The 21,540-nt window shown below is 31.0% G+C and overlaps 1 protein-coding gene across 2 annotated transcripts in view; it reads left to right on the top strand.

The window, feature by feature from the left end:
* The window catches only part of LOC127733861 (non-lysosomal glucosylceramidase-like), a 29,046-nt gene extending 10,382 nt beyond the window's left edge, over positions 1-18,664 (top strand). For both annotated transcript variants that reach the window (XM_052243279.1, XM_052243278.1), the window contains 10 exons: positions 601-726; positions 1,158-1,330; positions 2,845-2,949; positions 3,549-3,656; positions 4,697-4,848; positions 6,876-6,982; positions 8,023-8,165; positions 8,419-8,531; positions 12,516-12,707; positions 14,495-18,664. In XM_052243279.1, the coding sequence (XP_052099239.1) occupies positions 601-726; positions 1,158-1,330; positions 2,845-2,949; positions 3,549-3,656; positions 4,697-4,848; positions 6,876-6,982; positions 8,023-8,165; positions 8,419-8,531; positions 12,516-12,707; positions 14,495-14,692 (1,417 nt within the window). In that variant the 3' untranslated portion in view covers positions 14,693-18,664. The remainder of the gene's footprint in view (positions 1-600; positions 727-1,157; positions 1,331-2,844; positions 2,950-3,548; positions 3,657-4,696; positions 4,849-6,875; positions 6,983-8,022; positions 8,166-8,418; positions 8,532-12,515; positions 12,708-14,494) is intronic.
* Positions 18,665-21,540: the final 2,876 nt, after the last annotated feature.

The raw sequence follows: 21,540 nt of genomic DNA, 5'->3' as shown, positions 1-21,540 counted from the left end.
AAATCATGAATCTTTTTTATTTTCATATGACTTATATTTTTGTATGCTTTTTTTCTGAATGACAATTTACCATTCATATTTGTAACCCTGTGTTATTATTATTCTTGCTTAATTACCAGCAAAACTATTTGGAATTGTCCTTTTGCTTCAGTTGCAGGAATTTCTACATTTTCTTATGTAAAGTTTTCTGTTCAGATTTGGAAATATTCTAGCAATAGATTATTGATATTTTGTATGGTGTTGCTGTAACATTTTAATATCTCAAAGATAATTTAGAGGTCAGACTCCTTAGTTACACTTTATAGTTATACTCCATTGAGGTTGTTGTATCACTTACCATTGTTTATGATGAATAGTTAGGTAACACAGTGCATCACATTACTATTTATTATATGGCTGTGATGCAAAACTTTATTTATGATTATGATTAAAGGTTTTTTTTGTTTGTTTTTTTTAACACAGAAGAAGAATATTGAACAAATTTCATATGCTTTATAACATAATTTAAAACATAATTTCTGAATTCAAAAGGGTATTATAAAAGATCATAAAAACTATTGTATATTTCTCAGTCCCTGTTAATATTTTGTGATTTTACAGACGGTATGCTCGTTGGTTTGGTAGTTCTGGTGATGCATGTCCACAGCTGTGTAGTTATGCCCTGAAAAACTATCCTATGTGGGAAACAAAGATTGAAGAATGGCAGAATCCAATTTTATCAAATAAGTAAGTACACAATGTAGCTCTTTATAACTATTTATATAAAGTATGTGTGGAAAAGTAGAAAACAACTGTCAGTGGCAGATCCAGGGGGGGGGTTCCGGGGGTTGGAACCCCCCTTTTTTTTGATGATCAATGCATTTGAATGGGGACATATAGTTGGAACCCCCCCTTTATCCTGGGTTAGGAACCCCCCTTTTATAAATGGCTGGATCCGCCCCCGACTGTGCATTTGTGAAGTATTTGTTTTGTGTATTTTATGAAGAAGAAATATAATGTAATCAATGAACAACTTTTAAATTTGGAAAGAAGTCAATGATTTCCAGACTCTGAATTGAATTTTTCATACCAACAGAACTTTGTACCTTTTTTATCCATTATAAATTTACCAGCTTGCTATATCAGCTTTATTTGTTGGTTATACTTTTATCTTTCAGAAATTTACCATCCTGGTACAAGTCAGCTTTATTCAATGAGTTATACTTTGTCAGTGATGGTGGATCTCTATGGTTAGATATGGCTGAAGAGAAAGATGGGCAGATTCAGAGAAAGATCAGTCCAACAGAACCAGAGGTTATACAAGAATATGGAAAATTTGGCTATCTAGAAGGTACATTAGATGAAATTGAAAACCTGTTCATGTTAGAATGTTATACCAAAACAGTGAAAAGCATTGTAACTCAAAAGCATTAAGCCAACTGATGTTGTAAATTTATTGATTAGCTGATATTTGTCTTATTTCTAATAAAGGATCAGCCATACGTTATAACTCTCCATCAATATATTGATTCAGTAAGAGAACAAGTTCAGGCTTATAGGAAATTTGTCTTGAAAGATCATAACGATAGTGGTCATGTTTAAGGTTCCACTAAAGTCAAAATATAGGACACTTCATAAACATCTAAACTTTGCCTGTATTTTTCAACCTATAATGAATAAAATCCTAAACTATGGGAACATATGTTCATTTAAACATATTTAACATATACACACTGTGTAAATTGTAAATAAACTTGAAATTGTTATGTTGTGGCCAAACCGGTTCTTTGGGTGAACACAAAATTTTCCAAAAAATCTAGAGGCCTGCGAGACAACTTAATTTGTTTAAAATTGGTAATATAAATAATGCAGGGCAAGCTCATGTTGATTTTTCAGAAAATGTATTGATTTTCGAGTTTCAGTTAATTTCATGTATCTAGGTGAACGGATATCGAAGGGTCAATACAGAAATTGGACAAATATGCCATTAAAACATATGTATGTGACAAATCAACATGAGCTTGCCCTGCATTACATGTAACAGTATTCGTCCATACCAATTTTAAACAAATTAAGTTGTCTTGCAGGCCTCCAGATTTTTTTGAAAATTTAGTGTTCACCCAAAGAACCGGTTTGGCCACAACATAAAAATTTCAAGTTCATTTACAATTTACACAGTGTGTATATGTTAAGTATGTTTAAATGAACATATGTTCTCATAGTTTAGGACTTTATTCATTATAGGTTGAAAAATACAGGCAAAGTTTAGATGTTTATGAAGTGTCCTATATTTTGACTTAAGTGGAACCTTAAAGACACTTTGGACCTGCTCTTTCACATTAAGTTCATGAGGAGGATGTCAAAAGGGAAACAAATTCTATATAAATACCTATTATAAAAAAATGATGTTTTTCTGAATTTTCCTTTTTTTGCAATTGTTTTGCAGTTAGAGAAGACAGGAATTTTTTTTTTAAGATGTTAGCTATGTCAGAATATAAAATATAAAATAGTGATTTGGGCAATGACTAGCAGGTACAAGATCCTTACTATCTTCAAAGTTTAAACAAGTGCTTAACTGCATGAATTGATGCAGGGGCTTGAAGTAAGACAATCAAACATTCAATAACTTAATGGAATCATATCATACCTGGTAATTAATGTGATAGAAGAAAAAAACAAATAAATACAGGTAAGTACAAAATTTATACAGTGGAAAAGTACATAATTAGTATATTTTGGTAGAATGGGTATCTTAATACATTTGACCTATCATATTTTAGTTATGTACCACATTCAAGACAATCTGTAAATCAATCTTAATGTTCAATATGGCACAAATACCTATATTAAGATGTTCATTTACAGGACATGAATATAGAATGATTAACACCTACGATGTCCACCATTATGCTTCCTTTGCCTTCATCATGTTATGGCCTAAGATTCAACTGTCTATACAGTATGATATGGGTGAGTTATAGAAAAATTATGGTATTAAAAGTAAAATAACTAATTATTAAGTACATTTAGTATATGCTATTAGAGGCCAAAGATTTAGCTACTATAAATTCAGAAATTATTGTGTGCATTTATAATTGCAATTTTGTCATTTTAGACCAAATTGCGATTATAAATTTTGCGATACTGAGAAAAATTCTGCTTCTTTCATATAAAAAAAAATTCCAAAATCCAAGTTTAAATTATTGCGATTACAACCCTGTCGCATTTTTAGCAATAATAAAAACATCACAATAATTTCTGAATTTACAGTATCTTTTCTGTACACTAGCTTATCATACACATGGAGAAATTTTAAAGACTTGCAAAGTACTTTTATCTTAATATATATTTATAAAGTGTTGTGTTAATGGACAAAGATTCAGAATTAGTAGCTTACTTGATTGATAAGAAAATATGCTTATAGCAGCTGACTCCAGTTAATGTTTGCATTTATAGCTTCCAGGGGTATTCTTTTTCACAAAGTTCTTGTATATGTATTATCCATGACATAAAGACCTATAATGTAATTTTAATAAAATCAATTATATGCTATATTATTTATCATTCAGCCACAGCAGTAATGTCAGAAGACACAACTCCGATAGTATTTTGTATGGAAGGAAATCGAGGGATCTATAAAACAAAGAATGCAGTACCACATGATCTAGGAGATCCAGGTAAGGTACTCCTACTACAGGAATCCAATAGTATAAAAGGAAGGAAACTAAGGCATGTAGTAAACAAAGAATGATGCTCATCATGATATAAAGAATCCATATAGACGACTTTCGAATTCATGCACTTTCCCATACATTTCCTGTCACAATGTTTTTGTTATTACGTCACAGTAAGAACTGATTGTTCGAAAAACTCGATTACACCAATTTACCTCGGGTCAACCGGTGTAACTCATTCATTAAAAACAACTTGAGAGTCGTGTATAAGATACTCCTATAATATATTCAAGGGAAGAAAATCAGGCTGTATTTATTTAAATTCTAAAATTTATTTAACTTAAATATTTTCTAAAGTTTTGTGATAGCTAGTTATGTCATGTGGGAACAACCTGCATCCTTTTGATAGCAAATTTGTTTCTATAATACTTTGAATTTCCATTTATGGCTAAACATTGCAAGGATACAACAGAACACCACTTGATAAATATATATACCTACAGATATTTTAATGACACCTTTTCCTTAAATTGATCCCAACTTTTATGAATATAGAAATGAAATGTTAATAACCGGCTGATAAACCCATAGTCTATAGTACTTGATATCAATTTTTTCTTAACCAGTCTAGGAAATTAGGAAGTTGTTTTTATTTCATTCCTTGATGGTAATGTACTGTTGCTTATTTTATCGTTCAGATGTTGTATGCCTTAGATTTTAATTGCTTTATATTTTCATTACTAAAAATACGGTAAAGAATACTGACAACTTAAACTGGTCACAGCTTTGAATTTTATAACAAATAAAGAGATTTTTATGAGTGTAATTCTACTTACAGGAATCAGTAAAATACTAAGTAATTTCACATACTACTTATCATGACATTGTCATTTAACAAAAACATGTGTGTACAAACAATGAGTCCTAAAATAATGTGAATTTTCCTCATCCTATTCATGACAAGATCACAAAATGATTGCTACTTTTTTGTTGAGATATAGAAATATGTGGTTTAATTTGATGTGATATATCAAACATTACAGAGGACGAGCCCTGGGATAAAGTGAATGCCTATATTGTACATCCTACACATGACTGGAAAGATTTAAATCTTAAGTTCATCCTACAGACTTATAGGGATTATAGTCAAACAAAAGATACAGATTATCTCAAAGATATGTACACTGTGTGTCAGGTAGGTTCTGTTGGATAGGTTTTTACAAATAAAAAATGTCTGTAGAAAAATCAATCTGATTAGAATACAGATTCTGTGTCCAAGCTTTGCTTAGTAGGATCTGATAACACTCCTTTCTACTTTCTGCTGTAATGACTATTGGGGATCCTCTGGTTTTGTTGGATTAAGATCAAGGAATAGTAAATGGCCTATGTCACAGATTTTGGTAAAATATTGCATATTCTTTTGTATATAATGGTTTGATATTCTAGCAGAAATGATAATCAGAGCACTGCTTTAATTCACTTGAAATCACTCTTGTTTGACAGTTAATGTCCCTTAATAAATTCTGTTGTTTTTTAGGAAACATCTTTATTTTTTTATTTTAATAGATATAAACTGAACCAATGTGGTAGCATATTATGAACAACTATAAAATGGAACACAAATTATACCATTTGATGTTTTAGGTACTCTGTTGTGTTTTTTTTTCATACAAGATGGGTAAATCCACATGCTGTCTTATTTTTTATGGAACTATTCATGACAATATTTGTTACCCTTTTGATGTGGAAAGAAGAGTTATTAAAAGTCTTATACAATTTAGTTTGCTTGTTACAAAAAAGTTTTCCAATGCAGCATTAACTGAAAAAGATGTTGATGTATGGACAGATAAGTGTTTGAATGAAATATTTTTTTAAGCTATTAAAGTAAAAACTTTAAACTACATGTCTGAAAAACATAGCATATGACCTTTACTATAAAATGTATATCTGTGTATAATACTGTTACAAGGAAGAATTTGTGCAACTAATTAGTTCAGAATTATTTAAGTGATAAAGCTTCAATGTGGATTTTTTTTTTGCATTTTAGGATAAATGTAAAATATTTTCACTGACAATTTCTATACAATAAACAGTCATTTCATCACTAAAGGTATAGTTCCTGTTGTACTTGTATTAATCAGAACAACAGTAGTTCATGAAGATTACCATACTGCATGATAGTTACATACCTGTCAACCTCTGAAACTGAAAATGCAGGTCATGACCTGCATTCAAGAATAAATGTCAGGTCATAACGCATATGAACTCGGTCCAATTTTAGTATTGAGAGTTTTTTTTATATACTATAACTTATACATGTACCAACATATACATGTACCACTGAGTTTCCTAAAAATAATCACTTTTGTATTTGTTAAGTATAAAAATATTTATCATTAATTAATTATCTTTCTTAAGAATGCCCTTTTATTGTTTTATTCACACTAGTTTACTTTTTTTTATTAGTGAATGTCATAAACCCCAGCTATACATGTAATTAGAAATCAATTATAGCTTACTCCTATACACAGGTGGAAGATAAATAGAAAGAAGTTAGAGTGTTTCCTTTCAGTGTAATATCTAGAGCATATGGATTTGATTTAAAGCTTTTACAATTAAGTGATTATTCTCTCCAACAGAAATGTATTAAAAGGTTCAAATTGTTTTAAAATGATTTTTACAGGATATTTGATATTTGCAAACGGCAAATCTTTTAATCAGGACATAGAATTGTATGTCAAGCTTGGCTGGCTTCAACTTTCTGGGGTACAATTAACAAACAATCCTCAAATTATTACTTTTCAATCAAATGTAATGTTTTGATAGCTGTCATTGGCACGGTAAATAAGCAAATTCTAAATTCAATTGTTTACCTTTTCAAAGGAAAAAACTCTGAGAAAACCGAAAGTATATTTGACTTCTAAATACCGTAAACAATACTGGTCAGATATATGGGTGAAATTAGGTCATTTTCTGAAATCCCGGGTTATTTGAATAAACGGCGGGTATTTAAAAAATCCAGTGTAAAGGGGGAAATTCTCGGGTGTAAGCCGCAGAATACGGGTCAGTTGACAGCTATGTAGTTACAGTAACTTGCATTATTCTTAGCTACATTTAAACCATTGTCAAAGTTGATCAATATCAAATAGGAAAGATCTGATTGTATTTATGTAAAGGCTGTCATGTAAATATGTATATCAGCTGTGATGTATTTATGTATAGGCTGTGATGGAACATGCTAGACAATGGGATACAGATGGTGATGGTCTGATAGAAAATGGAGGCTATGCTGACCAAACCTTTGATGCTTGGACAATGACTGGTGTGAGGTACATTCAGTAAAAAATGTTATATTATTTTATTATTTGAAAGTTATATTTTGCCTTATTTAGTGATTTCATTGGTGAGCATCATGGCGACCACAAAATTTATACATGTTTAAATTAGTTTCATGATATTGTGACAGACCAAATAGTCCTGTAATTGGTCATAAGATATTTGATGTGGGAATAATTTTCTTTTGATTTTATTGGAATATTAAGTAATAAAGGTTATCTTGACAGAGTTTATTGGTGTGGCCTTTCACTCAGAAACTTGACATAAAATCCTTCTAGGACTAGGTTTGTTTAGAAATTTTTTCAATCCCTAATTTTATTGCAGTTGTGTCAACGTCCTTCTTAATTTAACTTTATAAAAGGAGCTAAGTCTGATCAGAAACTTTTGAATACTGGATATATGTAATCTGATTTATGAATTAATTTCAAAAAATTGTTGGTTTGGATCCGTTGATTTAAAAGATGCATATCATTCTGTGAATGTTGCCAAGAATGACAGAAAATACTCAAGATTTTATTCATATTGGAATGAAATTTTGTATGAAGTGAATTTTCCAAGTTTACACACAATAAATCCTTCAAATCAACCATTATTACTCTATTGAATTTGACCAGGAACATATATGTTAGATATACTGTTCCCAGATTTTACTTTTGGCATTGCATCAAGTTTCTCTAGATTTGGATTTCTTACATTGTCAGAATTTAATTTCACTGGATTTTTGATTTCTTACAATTACACAGTCTGAATTTGTTGCTTCGTCAAATCTCTAGATATGATGACACAAAGGTATTATTAATTTGGTTTATCTTACAGATGCTAAATAAGGTATTATATGTTTACACAAATGTATCATTGATATATTTATTTGATAAAAGTAGAAAAAAATGTCAGTTTTGGAGGGAAAAAAAGGAAAATTGAGATGCCAAAAAAAATATTGAAACTTTTGCTTGCATGAAGAATTTTATTCCCTGTATCTTAAACAAGATACTATCAATAATAATTTGAATTGTAACAATAACTGATATTGTAGTGCTTACTGTGGAGGTCTATGGCTAGCAGCCCTGAAGATGTACATAGAAATCAGTAGGATTGTTGGTAATACAGAGGAAATGAAGAAATATACCGAAATATTAGATAAAGGCAAAGAAGCATTTGATAAAAAATTGTGGAATGGTAAGTTTAATGAGAAACTTGTATTTTCTTTTATTTTGACATCTGAGCACTTATTTTATGGACAATATAATTTATTATTCCATTCTTCTGTATAGAGGAATTTTAAACATTGATATAAGTTGTTTATAAGCAATAGTTAATCTTAACAAGCTACATGTCAACAAATTATTACTTGTCTTATTAGTCAATCTCATAACCTAAGGTGAAACACTGGCATGCTTATGTAAATTTTTTTATGTTTTTATTTTGTTAGGAAGTTACTATAATTATGACTCCAGTACTACCAGTGGACATGATGATAGTGTGATGGCTGATCAGCTAGCTGGACATTGGTTTCTAAGGGCCTCAGGCATGGAGGATGCAACTGTAGGAATACATTAATATATAGAATTATAAAATATTTATCATTGATTGTCCTGTCAAAAAAGTCAAGTATTTTTATACCCCCACCGTAGCGGAGTGGGCATTAAGTTTTACCCTTGTCCGTCTGTCCGTCTGTACGTCCGTACATCCCAAAGTTGGTTTCTGTTCTCTAACTTTAGTTTGCCTCAACCAAATATTATGAAACTTATACACAATGCTTATTACCACAAAACACAGATCAAGTGTGAATTTTGGTGGTGTCACTTTAAATGTTCTAGAGTAATAATAATAATAATAATAATAAATTCTTTATTTAAAGAGGGTAAACTCAGTTAGTTACAATAAACTAATCTTCCCTGAGGCCCTCACATACAAATTACAATACAATCAAAAACAGATATTTACACATAGTTAATTTACAGTCAATTAGTTCAATGTAATATTACTAACATGATCAGATATAAGGCTGTTCAAGATGCACATGTAGTCAAAAAATCAAATAAAAATAAAAATAAAAGAATATACAAATACATTGTAGAAAACATAATCTTATCAGGACTGTGTTAAGTACTTCTTGATACTTTGTTTAAAAGTATAAGTGTTTGGAGCTTTACCCATTTTGTGTGGTAGTCCATTCCATAACACTGATCCAGAATAAACAAAAGATTTCTTAAATAGCTCAGCTTTTGGCTTAGGAACTATCATATTACCTTGAGTGACACCTCTCAAGGAGTAAGGATTATTATCTGATTTCAGTTTAAACTTTTGAACTAGGTACATTGGAGCTTCCATACGCATACATTTATGTAGAAGTAAATATTTGTGGTATTTGATTCTATTGTCAACTGTCATCCACCCAAGTTCTTTTAATGCCCCTTTACAAATGGAAAAATTGCTGAATTTTTCGTTTCCGTTCTCTAACTTTAGTTTGCCTTAACCAAATGTTATGAAACTTATACACAATGCTTATTACCACAAAACACAGATCAAGATTGAATTTTGGTGGCGTCACTTTATACGTTCTAGAGTTATGCCCCTTTACAAATGGAAAAATTGCTGAATTTTTTGTTTCCGTTCTCTAAATTTAGTTTGCCTCAACCAATGTTATGAAACTTATACACAATGCTTATTACCACAAAATACAGATCAAGTTTGAATTTTGGTGGTGTCACTTTAACCGTTCCAGAGTTGTGCCTGTTTACAAATGGAAAAATTGCTGAATTTTTCGTTTCTGTTCTCTAACTTAAGTTGGCCTCAACCAAATGTTATGAAACTTATAGGGGTAAATTCAGTAAAAAATCTCCCATTGACTGTAATGCTAATCTATGTCTTGAATTAAATTTATACCTGATTTACCTTTAGAAATTGGAAGCTTTCATATATCATTCATGAAAGTACAAATGTAGCCCTATCTTTTGCAATAATAAAAACATAGGGTCATGCGGCATTTTTGGGCATTCACATGGCCTTGTTTACAAACACTGTAGATTCACACTTAATTCCTTTACTGACCCCCATTACTTTTCAACCCTGTAGTAAAAAAAATTTAGTACATTCAGCATTCATTTTTTAATTTTTTTTAACTCTAGTTTTGATCCATCTATCAAAAAATATTTATTACAAACATTATCTACCAATTAGAAGAGCACAGGACTTCAGTTTTGTACAGAAAGCTCTCCCGCAAATGGGCGGTCCCTGATGACGTATATTTATTTACTGAATTTACCCCTATAAGGGACTTTTTAACTTCTTTTCCTATTTTTGTTGTATTAATCATGTAATGTATCCAATTTTCAAGTTCCAGTTTCAATACAACATTCATAAAGGCTGAACTTGTAAAGAGGGAGGAAAATTTATACTACAGCCCATACTGTGGCCAATGTATATTTGGTATATAAAGTTGCACATTGACTGTTTTTAAAAGAATGGTGTAAAATACTATGCTTAATAAATATGAATTGTTTTCTGTGTTTGCTTTGATCAGTATTGCAAGTACATCTAGGAACTAAAGTCTTGATGTACTCTTAGTTAAATTTTGCCTTATATGGAAGATTTTAATTAAATACCCTGAAAAAGACCACAAAAAGACTTTTCAAAGGTTTTTTAAGCAGTTTCATACCATAAAAAACAACAATTATGTTTCATTTTTCTAAATCTGTGTTTTAGTTACTTGTAAATTTCACAAAATGTCATTGACAACCACTCTGCAGGAATTCCTGTTACCCCAACATCTGGATGGTTTCTTCGCCCAAACTAGATGGACAAAACTGAAGTAGAAAAAAGTGCCAAATATGAAAAAAATAAGACTGGGTATGACTAAACTTTGCATTTGGAACATAAAAGTAACAATTTAGAATATTAAAAAGCAATTATTTAACATAGCAATCCAATTACAAACATTTCAACACTAGTTTTATAGATGAAGGGTATATAATCATGAAAAGTTGTCTAGTATTTTTTTTTACTTAAAGAAACGCAATGAATTATGTAAAAATAAATGAATATCTTCATACGGTCAGATTATTCGAGTGTTAAAATACTTGAAAAGTGCTTATTTACAACATGATCTACAACTTAACATGGGGAACACAGCTAAAAAAAATACACTATGTCAAAGGGAGGTAATTCTGACTTTCCATATGATTTTACACATTATTAGGAGAAATATGTGCAGAATGTGATTTAAAATGGGGAGAATATTTATGCCTTTTAATAATATCATAACTCTCAAGTGTAATTTCTATTGTTTCTTTCAATCTGGACACAAAACTGATTTTTTACCATATACCCCATGCTTCCTCCCACAGTACACTCAGAGCATCCTGGATAGCCGCGGTTAAACATAGAAATTTGTATAAAAACAACTTTAACTGGTTCCAAAAGGCTTCCATTGCATTAATATTTACAGGAAATGAGTTTTGTGATTATTGTGTGGCCTTGAACAAGTACAGTGACAGAGTGCATATTTTCCTATAGGGGTAAATTAAGTAAAAAATCTCCGGCTGACTTTAATGCTAATCTATGTCTTGAATTACCAATCAGAAGAGCACAGGACTTCAGTTTTGTACAGAAAGCTCTCCCCCAAATGGGCGGTCCCTGATGACGTATATTTATTTACTGAATTTACCCCTACACACAATGCTTATTACCACAAAATACAGATCAAGTTTGAATTTTGGTGGCGTCACTTATACCATTCTTCAGTTATGTCCCTTTATAACTTCATATTATATGCAAGCGGGGGCATCATTTGTGTCCCATGGACACATTCCCCATTTATGTTATATCGTGCAATCAGATTTCAGAAAAAGTCTTGTATAGGTAGATCTGAAGTATAAGACAAAGCTGCCAACTTTCTGAATAACTATATCGACTTATAGTCCAAAAATTATGGTAATTACTGCATTCTAAATTATAAAAATAAGGAGATGTGGTGTGATTGCCAATGAGACAACTATCCACCAGAGTTCAAATGAAGTGGATGTAAGCAATTATAAGAAACCGTATGGCCTTTAACAATGAGAAAACCCCATACCATATAGTCAGTTATAAAAGGCTCAGACATGAAAAATGTAAAACAATTCAAACGAGAAAACCAATGGCATAATTGATAACAAAACAATATATGAAAAACAAGTATGACATATATGAACCAACAACAACCACTGAACTACATACTCCTGACTTGGGATAGGCACATAAAGAATTCATACAAATTGGCTGATACATTCTTTTCTTTAATCAATTTTAATAACCCGGTAGATTTGATTCACTTTTACTCAACTTTTTATATTGATTTGATAATTCTGTTATGTCAATTTCTTTAATATTTGCTGATATATATTGCCAATTGATCCATCTTCTAATTAGACTTAAGATTTATTAGATTTTATGTATCAAGACAAAAGCTTTACTGGATTCTTAAAACCATTATTTAGTAATTATTTAAAATATTCCCTAATTAGGCAGCCCTCATTTATCTCACAGATTTTTCCACCAACACATGTAAAGACAGCTTTGAAGACTATATTCAAAAATAATGTTATGGGATTTGAGAATGGTAACATGGGAGCCATTAATGGAACAAGGCCTGATGGGAAGATGGATATGAGTAGTGTTCAAAGTGAGGAATTCTGGGTAGGAGTCACTTATGCCCTTGCTGCAAATATGATTCAGGAGGTATGTTTTAGTCTAAGATGAGATAAAAAGTACATAAGCACTCAAACTTATAGTAATGTTATTGAATAGCCTTATGATGTAAATGGTGTTCGGGTTTAATGATATTGAATAAGTATTTCATATGGGACATCATCACGGAGCGAGTGGTATACTGCAATCGCCTTGTCTCTCAATCTCTCTGTCCATCCAATTCTCTATCTGTATACCGTCTTTTGGTATGTATAGTGCGCACATTTATAACCTGGGTCATGTTTCTTGTAAGAGGGGTGCGCATTATATATGCCTACAAACATTTTCTTAGCCTTTTTTCAGGTCCGAACTCCTGACAAAGAAAAAAACAGGTGAAGTGAAGAGTACGGAATTTTTCGCTAATTCCTCGACTTTTATTATGTTTTACATGTTATATTTGTAATATGTATCTTATTGTACTTGATATGTCATTTTTATTCAAATAAAATACATTTTATATCTCTGTAGTTTTGTTCGTTTATCGTGCAAATTTGTCCATCTGTTTGCAATCCCGAAGTTTGCCATGACTTAATAAAGACACCATGAAGCTTTTGTTGTCGGTTAATTTAGGCTCTGTGTTTCTTGTGGTCATAACTTACTGTTTTGTATGTGTTCATCATGGAGAGTAGAAGATAAGTGTATGAAAATTGAATAAACCAAGCTCGTTTTGAAAAGATAAACCGCCATTTTTTTTTTAATGTATCAGGTGATCGCCAGTCATGTGACTTAATATTGTAAAGTGATGATTCAGTCTATGAGAATTTTTTTTTTTTATAAATACGTTTCTACTTTGTAACTTTTAAACAGTAACAACTGTTTAAAACCGTTCAAGAAATTATGATTGAAAACATGATTATCCCATAATTGTAACCTGAACGAATTTAATTAGGAACAAGGTAAACCTGTCATTGATTGTTTTGACATCGATTAGACCCATTGATTGAGGTGTGATAATCCGGATTAACAGCTAGAATCAACAAACAACAAATAAAAATTATGAGATTTTAACAATTTATTTCAGCACTAATTCATAACATAAAATTAAATAATACAAGATAATACAATTCCGTATTAATTACGTATTCCGTACGGAATTCACCGACATCGGTGACCATTTAAAAAACTTCTAGTTTAGACTTCCTGTTTGCCAACAAACGACAAACATTAACTTGTGGGTTATAAAAAGAAGATAACTATTAAAATTCTTTATTCAGCTACAATAAATTCTTTCCATGATATTAATCATAACTTCTCATTAATTCCTTGCCGAAAAAAATCACGCTCAAGCAATTTTACCGATTTTGGAGCTGTGACTTTTCCGAAAATGTCTATGTGTATTATACGAAGAAAAACTTTTTTTCTCAAGTTTCTTGGACCATAAAGGGGGTGCGCACTATGCATACCAAAAGACGGTATCCGTTTATCATATTGATATTGATCAGCACACTACGAAGCCTTTTTGAGCTTGTTTGCTGCACTCACTCAATACAAAGCTGCATATTGTGACTTTTAGCTTCTATTTTATGCTGGTTATGCTTTTGTTTTGATGAATAATATTCCAGCTCCCAGCTTTTTGTAAAAACAATATTTAAAAAGAAACAACTCAATCAAATATTTTATTTTGTGTAACTTTCTGAATACCATTTTAGTGCTGGTTTCTGATTGGATATCATAAACTTTTTGTAATGCATACATGTATTTATGACCTGAAGTCATTGAAATGTAAACCTGAAAGGGATGTTGAAGTGATGACATAATGAAATAAATTTCTGTTACAGGGTATGTTGGATGAAGCCTTCCAAACAGCATGGGGAGCTTACCATACATGTTGGGAAACATATGGCCTACAATTCCAAACACCAGAGGCCTACATGCTTGACAGAAATTACAGATCCCTGGGCTATATGAGACCACTATGTGTTTGGGCCATGCAATGGGCTTTAGAAAAGTTTCATCCACAGTTAATGAAGTCCTAACTATGTGCAATATGGACTTGGTGATGCTATAAAGTTTTTTGTGTTCATATTGCTCAGTTTTTACACATTTTATTTTCAAAGCCACACGTTTTTTTTTGTTAGATCTTGTTTTATACAGCTGAAATAAATATATTCATAGACATCATTTGGTCTCTGGTGGAGAGTTGTCTCATTGGCAATCATACCACATATCCTTATTTTATACACTCAGTCATTCCACATCTGAAATACATGGAAAAAATGCAGTGTTCGAGTAAATTTATCATGAAATATAAGATAAATCAGTTAAAAGCTTTCATCACCAAATTTTTTTACATTATTTGATTGAATTAAATTTTCTCGAGATTTTTTTAAAGATGTTTCATTTTTGAATTCTTAAGTCTGCATTTTGATCATGAGCAAATAAAAAATCTGTAAAAATATCAGAAAAATAATGGCATGACAAAAATCATAATATGTTCACATGAAATTGTAGGCAAGTATTTGATACTGTACGTCATGTTATTGCTTGTAATTTGTTGAATTTTAATTAGTAATAATTATGTTATTTTTTTTTTACAAATATTTATTTGATATTAAATAATTAAGCTTCCATATATACACAAGTGCAATTATTACAAATCGTAAATGTTAGATTAATTGTTGTTTATATTGTTATAGTGTTTTTAAAAGATATATCTTTTTTTGTTTAATTTTTGTTTTCTTTCGTATTGCTTTAAAGAATAATTTTACATTATTTTCCCACTAGTCTATGCTTTAATTGTCAGGTGGTATCTTTGGTTACAGTGGGAATTATACCAAAATATTGTAGTTTTTGACATGTTAAAAGCATATAATTAACAAATATTACTTGTCAGATTTTTATCTTCATTATAGTAATCAAGTTTCTCAAACTTTATTTACTGACAAGGATATGAAAGAAAAAGGGTAATTAAAAAGGGTATTTAATGAGATGAATAATTGATTTGAGATGTTAATAAATTTGAAAGCTCAGAAGTAGTGAAGAAATGAACTCAGGTATGTATATTCATGTACGAGTTTCATTGTAATAGTATACATTGTTTAGGCTACCTCATCATACTTGACATCATACCAGCATAAGAAATTTCCTTTCCTTGAGAACAATTCAAGATATAACTTAACCATGATTAAAGTAAAGTACAATAATCAATACCCAATTGATAAAAGCAAATAAATATTTTAATTTTCTGTAACCCAAAAATGCATGTTTTTTATAATTGGACAATTGTTTATTCTTGAATTATACCTTGTTAAATTGCGCCATTAAAGGCATAATTACCTAAAACCATGGAATTTTATGATTGAGGTTATGTTTGGTCCAACAGATTTCTATAAAAATGCTACGGGTTGCAATTGATATTAATAATTGGAATACATGCATTAGTCTTTGCAAGGTACTAGATCCTATTGATTCTTACATTGTCATCTAGATACAGAATCAAACTTAGTCATCTTTAGTGATAGCAAGCTAAATAATCTTTATCTTAATGGAACTGCGACTCTTTTCACAATAAGTCTTACGAGTAAAATTACTCGTAAGTCATGAACATTTCAGTATAACTTACGATGAATTTAATCGTAAGATTTTTTGTGAAAAGAGCCGCTGTATTTGATCTTTTCATGATGTTGCTAGTCAATTGTTTCATTTATTTCTCTTTAATGTCACAGTAACATTAAATTGTGACTGTTCTTCTTCTTTGTTTATATACAAATTATTATTTATCTTATTATAGTTGATATATGTTTAGATTTTTAATTTTGTTACATTGCCTGGTTGTGTTGTATCATATTTTCAAGCCCTGCACTTTATTTCTAATATGTGTATTGTAGATCTTAAAAATGTCTTTTGTTTCTGAAAGTAAGGAAACTTTTGTTAATCTCATGAGCAGGCAGCAATCCACCAATACAAAATATAGAAATCATAAGAGGAGATTGATGAGTACTCAAAACAAATGTATCCCCTTGTCTCAAGTTAGGAGCATTTTCAGTGCTTTGACTTCATTTTAAACCATGTTTTTCAGTGGTAATACAATGGACAGGCAGCTCCATCTGTTTGCCTGAAATAACTTGAGAATCATTCAACCAATACTTTTCAAATTTGCTGAAGACAAAATGGATGTCTATAAGTAGTTATAACAATTGAATTGTTTCATATTTTTCATGTCGGGGCCTTTTATAGCCGACCATACAGTATAGGTTTTTCTCATTGTTGAAGGCCATACGGTTGCCTATAATTGCTTACATCCACTTCATTTGAACTTTGGTGGATAGTTGTCTCATTGGCAATCAAACCACATCTCCTTATTTTTATACAAACTCAATTTTCTTATTTGAAAATTTTTCATGAAAGGCTCCTCTTTTAAAAAAAGTGATGCTGTTACTGTTATATCTCTGACATTTTGACCTTCTAGCATGTATTAAATTACACCTTTTATCAGCTGAGAATCTTGCGTTATTTTTTTACCTTTGAAATGTTTTCAAATGTATAGACACAAAGAATGATATTGTAAGAAGTGGAAAAAACCTAGTTTCCTTATGTTTACTTTAAATGTTGAATCTGTCTTATATTCTCAATAGAATCACTTTTAAAAGTTTAAAATTTACATGCGTAAGATACACATCAGCCTCATAGTATGATATCACATATTAGTGACCTCCATGACATATATGGCCATTTAAAAACTTCTGTGTTGTAACCCACTACATTTTATGTGGTAGACACTCCATTTTATGTGGTAGACCCTCCATTTTATGTGGTAGACACTCCATTTTATGTGGTAGACCCACCATTTTATGTGGTAGACACTCCATTTTACATAAAATCCTCCATATACTGTAAATTCAGAAATTATGGCAAACATTTATTATTGCGATTTTTATAGAATGGACAATAATGCGAGATTAACTATTGCGATTTCAGGAAAATCTGCATACAGATATATGTATCAGATATGAGAATGCGAGTTCTTATTATTGCTATAATCACCAAGTTGCATTATTCACATAAATAAAAACCTCACAATAATTTCTGAATTTACAGTATACAATTAACATATAGGAATATATTGAATTTATATTGTAAACATAGAAAATTGATCAATGATATACATTTATTGTTAAATAAGGTAGTTTTGAAGTGATATTATCCTTAGAAATCCATTGATCTTTTTTTGTGATTTTATTAGAATTATATTATTTCTAAGTAATGATATTAAAATGTCTAATACAGAGGTCATACAAAGTTTAAATTGAAAGGGATATTGACCTCCTGTGATGTCACAGCGCTTATCAATGGCTTGTGATCTTAACTTGTTTTTAAGGAATTATGTTGTTAAAGTAGAAAAGTATAAGTTGAACCCTTTTAATTTCATTTCAGAAAATGAGATGGATTTCATGTATTCTGTCGTTATTGCTGTGAATTCAACATTCACTATTAGAAAATATGTGTTTTTTTAAAAAACAAAAGTAAAGTTTCTTGTCAGTGTGTTATTATCCCAATAAAGAGCACTTTGCAAGTATCAACCCACTGAGGTTACACACTTCAAACAATGCACTGTCAGTTAACAGAACTTTCAATGTAAGAGGTACCGTAAGTTCTCTTAATCTATATCAAAAGTACCCAAAATTACTATTACCTTGATTGCCTTTTGTTACAAAATTTAAAAAGATTGAAACTGGATTTTAAAAATTTCCAGCTGTCTTAAATGTTTGAAGCCCTGACCCTAACCAATACTTTCTAACAAGTTAAAAAGGTGTAAATGGTTTTCTCTTTGAAACCTAGTGTTTGCTAGAAACATAAGATAAAGCTGTTGTTCAATGGAAATAATATCTTTATTGTGATTTTAAGATATGCCACTTTCTGATCAACTATTATATGTATAACAGTTGAGTATAAATAAAATGTGATTTTTCATATTTTCCAGAATAAATAATAAAATAGTTTCTCTTTCATGTTTTGCATACTTTACATCACATACACAAAGGGTTTGTTTTGTCGATGACATTGAACTTTTTTCATCACATAGCATCTGTCGTCCGTCATTGTCCATTAACTTTTACAAAAATCTTCTCCTCTGAAACTAATCAGCCAAAGTTAACCAGACTTGGCCACAATCATCATTAGGATATCTAGTACAAAATTGTGTCTGATGGGGAAACCTGTCAACAAATGCAAAATTCTATTATTTTGAAAACTGCTATGAATAAGGAAAAAAAGACTAAACTAAAATGTTCAAAATGATGAGATCTACCTATTGTCTGTTTACATCAAAACTGCCAGACAACTAATAGGAGTCATATCCCTTAAATGCAACTTGACCAATTTTTATACCACTGCAAACAATTTTTTGCATTCGTATAATTCTATGATGTCATCGTCGTATTCGGCGTCATCGTTGTCCAAAGATACATTTGGTTTCTGGACAATAACTTTAGTTTTAGTGAATGGATCTCTATGAAATTTTACCACTACAAAAGAAAGGTTAGGATTGATTTTGGGGGTTATAGTACCAACAGCGTAAGAATCAGGGGCCAAAAAGTGGCCAAAAACAAGCATTTTTGTAGTTTCTGGGCAATAACTTGTGTGTAAGTGTATGGATCTCTCTGAAACTGTACCACAAGGTTCCATATCACAAAGGGACGGCTGGGATTGAGTTCAGGAATAAGGGGCAAAAAAAGGGCCAAAAACAAGCATTTTTCTAGTTTCCAGACAATAACTTGTGTTTAAGTGTATGGATCTCTCATAAATTGTACTACAAGGTTCCATACCACAAAGGGAAGGCTGAGATTGAGTTTTGGGGTAATAACTCCAAGGGGGGCGGGGGTTCAAAAAGTTTGGGGAGGATTTTTTCCCAATTTTTTGGGGGGTTCATATTTTTTTTCTTCAAAAGTTTTGAAATTTCAAATTTTTTGAAAAGTTTCAAGAAGAAATCTTCAATTGCACAGTATTGGGCAATAGCAAGAAATCTTCAATTGCACAGTATTGCGCAATAGCACATTATTGCGCAACAGCACAGTATTGCGCAACAGATCAGTACTGCGCAATAGCACAGTATTGCACAATAGCACAGTATTGGGCAATAGCAAGAAATCTTCAATTGCACAGTATTGGGCAATAGCACAGTATTCTGCAATAGCAAGAAATCTTCAATTGCACAGTATTGCGCAATAGCAAGAAATCTTCAACTGAAAATAAATACAAATCTTTTAACCAATTTCAATGGGATTAATTTAAAGTCTTTAATTTTTGGGGGTTCTAACCTTGTATTACTATTTTGGATATTGGGCCCCATTTTTAATTTGGTCTACGTTGAGGTCAAAAGTAAAAATAACAAAAATACCGAACTCCGAGAAAAATTCAAAACGGAAAGTCCATAATCAAAGGGTCCAAAATTAAACTTTGTTTGATATCATCTAAAACTGAATTATTGCGGCTGTATGATATGCTGAATCTCATTTTGCATTTAGATTTTTTATTTTGGGCCCTGTTTTCAAATTAGTCCATATTAAGGTTTGAAGGGTCCAAAATTAAGCTTTAAAATTGAGAATGGAAATGTTGTTTGATTTCAACTAAAATTAAATTTTTGGTGTTTTTTTATATGCAGAATCTAACCATGTTGTTAGATTTTGGATATCAGACCATTCTAGGTAAATTAAATGTCCCATTTCAAATTTTTAAGATCTTTGACCCCATTTATTTTGTGTCAGAAACCTATATTATGTAAATAATTTGATCACAATCCAAATTCAGACAGTATCAAGCTTGAAGATTGTGTTCAAACTTGCCCCAACTGTTCAGGGTTTCGACCTCTGCGGTCTTATCAGGCTGTGCTCAGCGAAGCATTTTATTTTATTCAGCCATGCTGGATCTATGTGATCAATCTATAATTGGAGATGGTGCAAAATTCTAAGTTGAAGACATGTCATGAAAATAATTATGTGTTTCTATGACTTGCAGAAACTTTATACACCATTTTAAACTTCAACTGCCAACTTTTGATATGTTATTTTCCCTTTATAAATCCAAATTTATATTAAATTGCCATTTATTAATTAATGTGGAAAATGTGATTTATCAAATATAAGCAGTTGATAAGAATACTGAAAGTGTTTTATCGGTATTTTATGTTTCTGTAAGCCATTGAATAAAATTTGGTTCAAGATGTGTATTGATATCAGAGTTGATTCCCACACTTATTGATATGGCTATTATTTCCACTCTTGCATTAGGCAAATGATATTATTGATACAATACCAATATGATGGACAGCTGCCACGATGTTCAAACAATTACACTCAAAGATTGTAGGTATTAATTGGATTTAAACTCCACTCAAATGCAGTCCTAATTGACTACAGTTATATTAATATATCATGACAGTTGATAATCATACTGGTATTGAGGTCAAGAATTTGTGTATCCAATTTATTACACATCTAACTGAATACAGAAAAATCTTGACCTCAATAGTTGTAAAATCAATGTCATAATCATCTGACATAAGTTAATAATTAAAGTATATTTAAGTTATAATTATCAGTAATTTGGTTGGGAGCAATAAAAACAATTACATGATAAGATTGAGAATGGAAATGGGGAATGTGTCAAAGAGACAACAACCCGACCAAAGAACAGAAAACAGCAGAAGTCTTCAACACAGTGAGAAAATCCCACACCCGAAGGCGGGCTGCAGCTGGCCCCTAAACAAAAATGTGTACTAGTTCAGAGAAAATGGACGTCATACTAAACTTCAAAACATATAAATAAACTAAAATTAAAAATCATACAAGACTAACAATGGCCAGAGGCTCATGACTTGGGACAGGCG

This window comes from Mytilus californianus, unplaced genomic scaffold (assembly GCF_021869535.1).
Source record: "Mytilus californianus isolate M0D057914Y unplaced genomic scaffold, xbMytCali1.0.p SCAF_3, whole genome shotgun sequence".
NCBI lineage: Eukaryota > Metazoa > Mollusca > Bivalvia > Mytilida > Mytilidae > Mytilus > Mytilus californianus.
The sequence above is the reverse complement of the archived record's forward strand: the minus strand, read 5'-3'. Positions and strand labels throughout refer to the sequence as shown.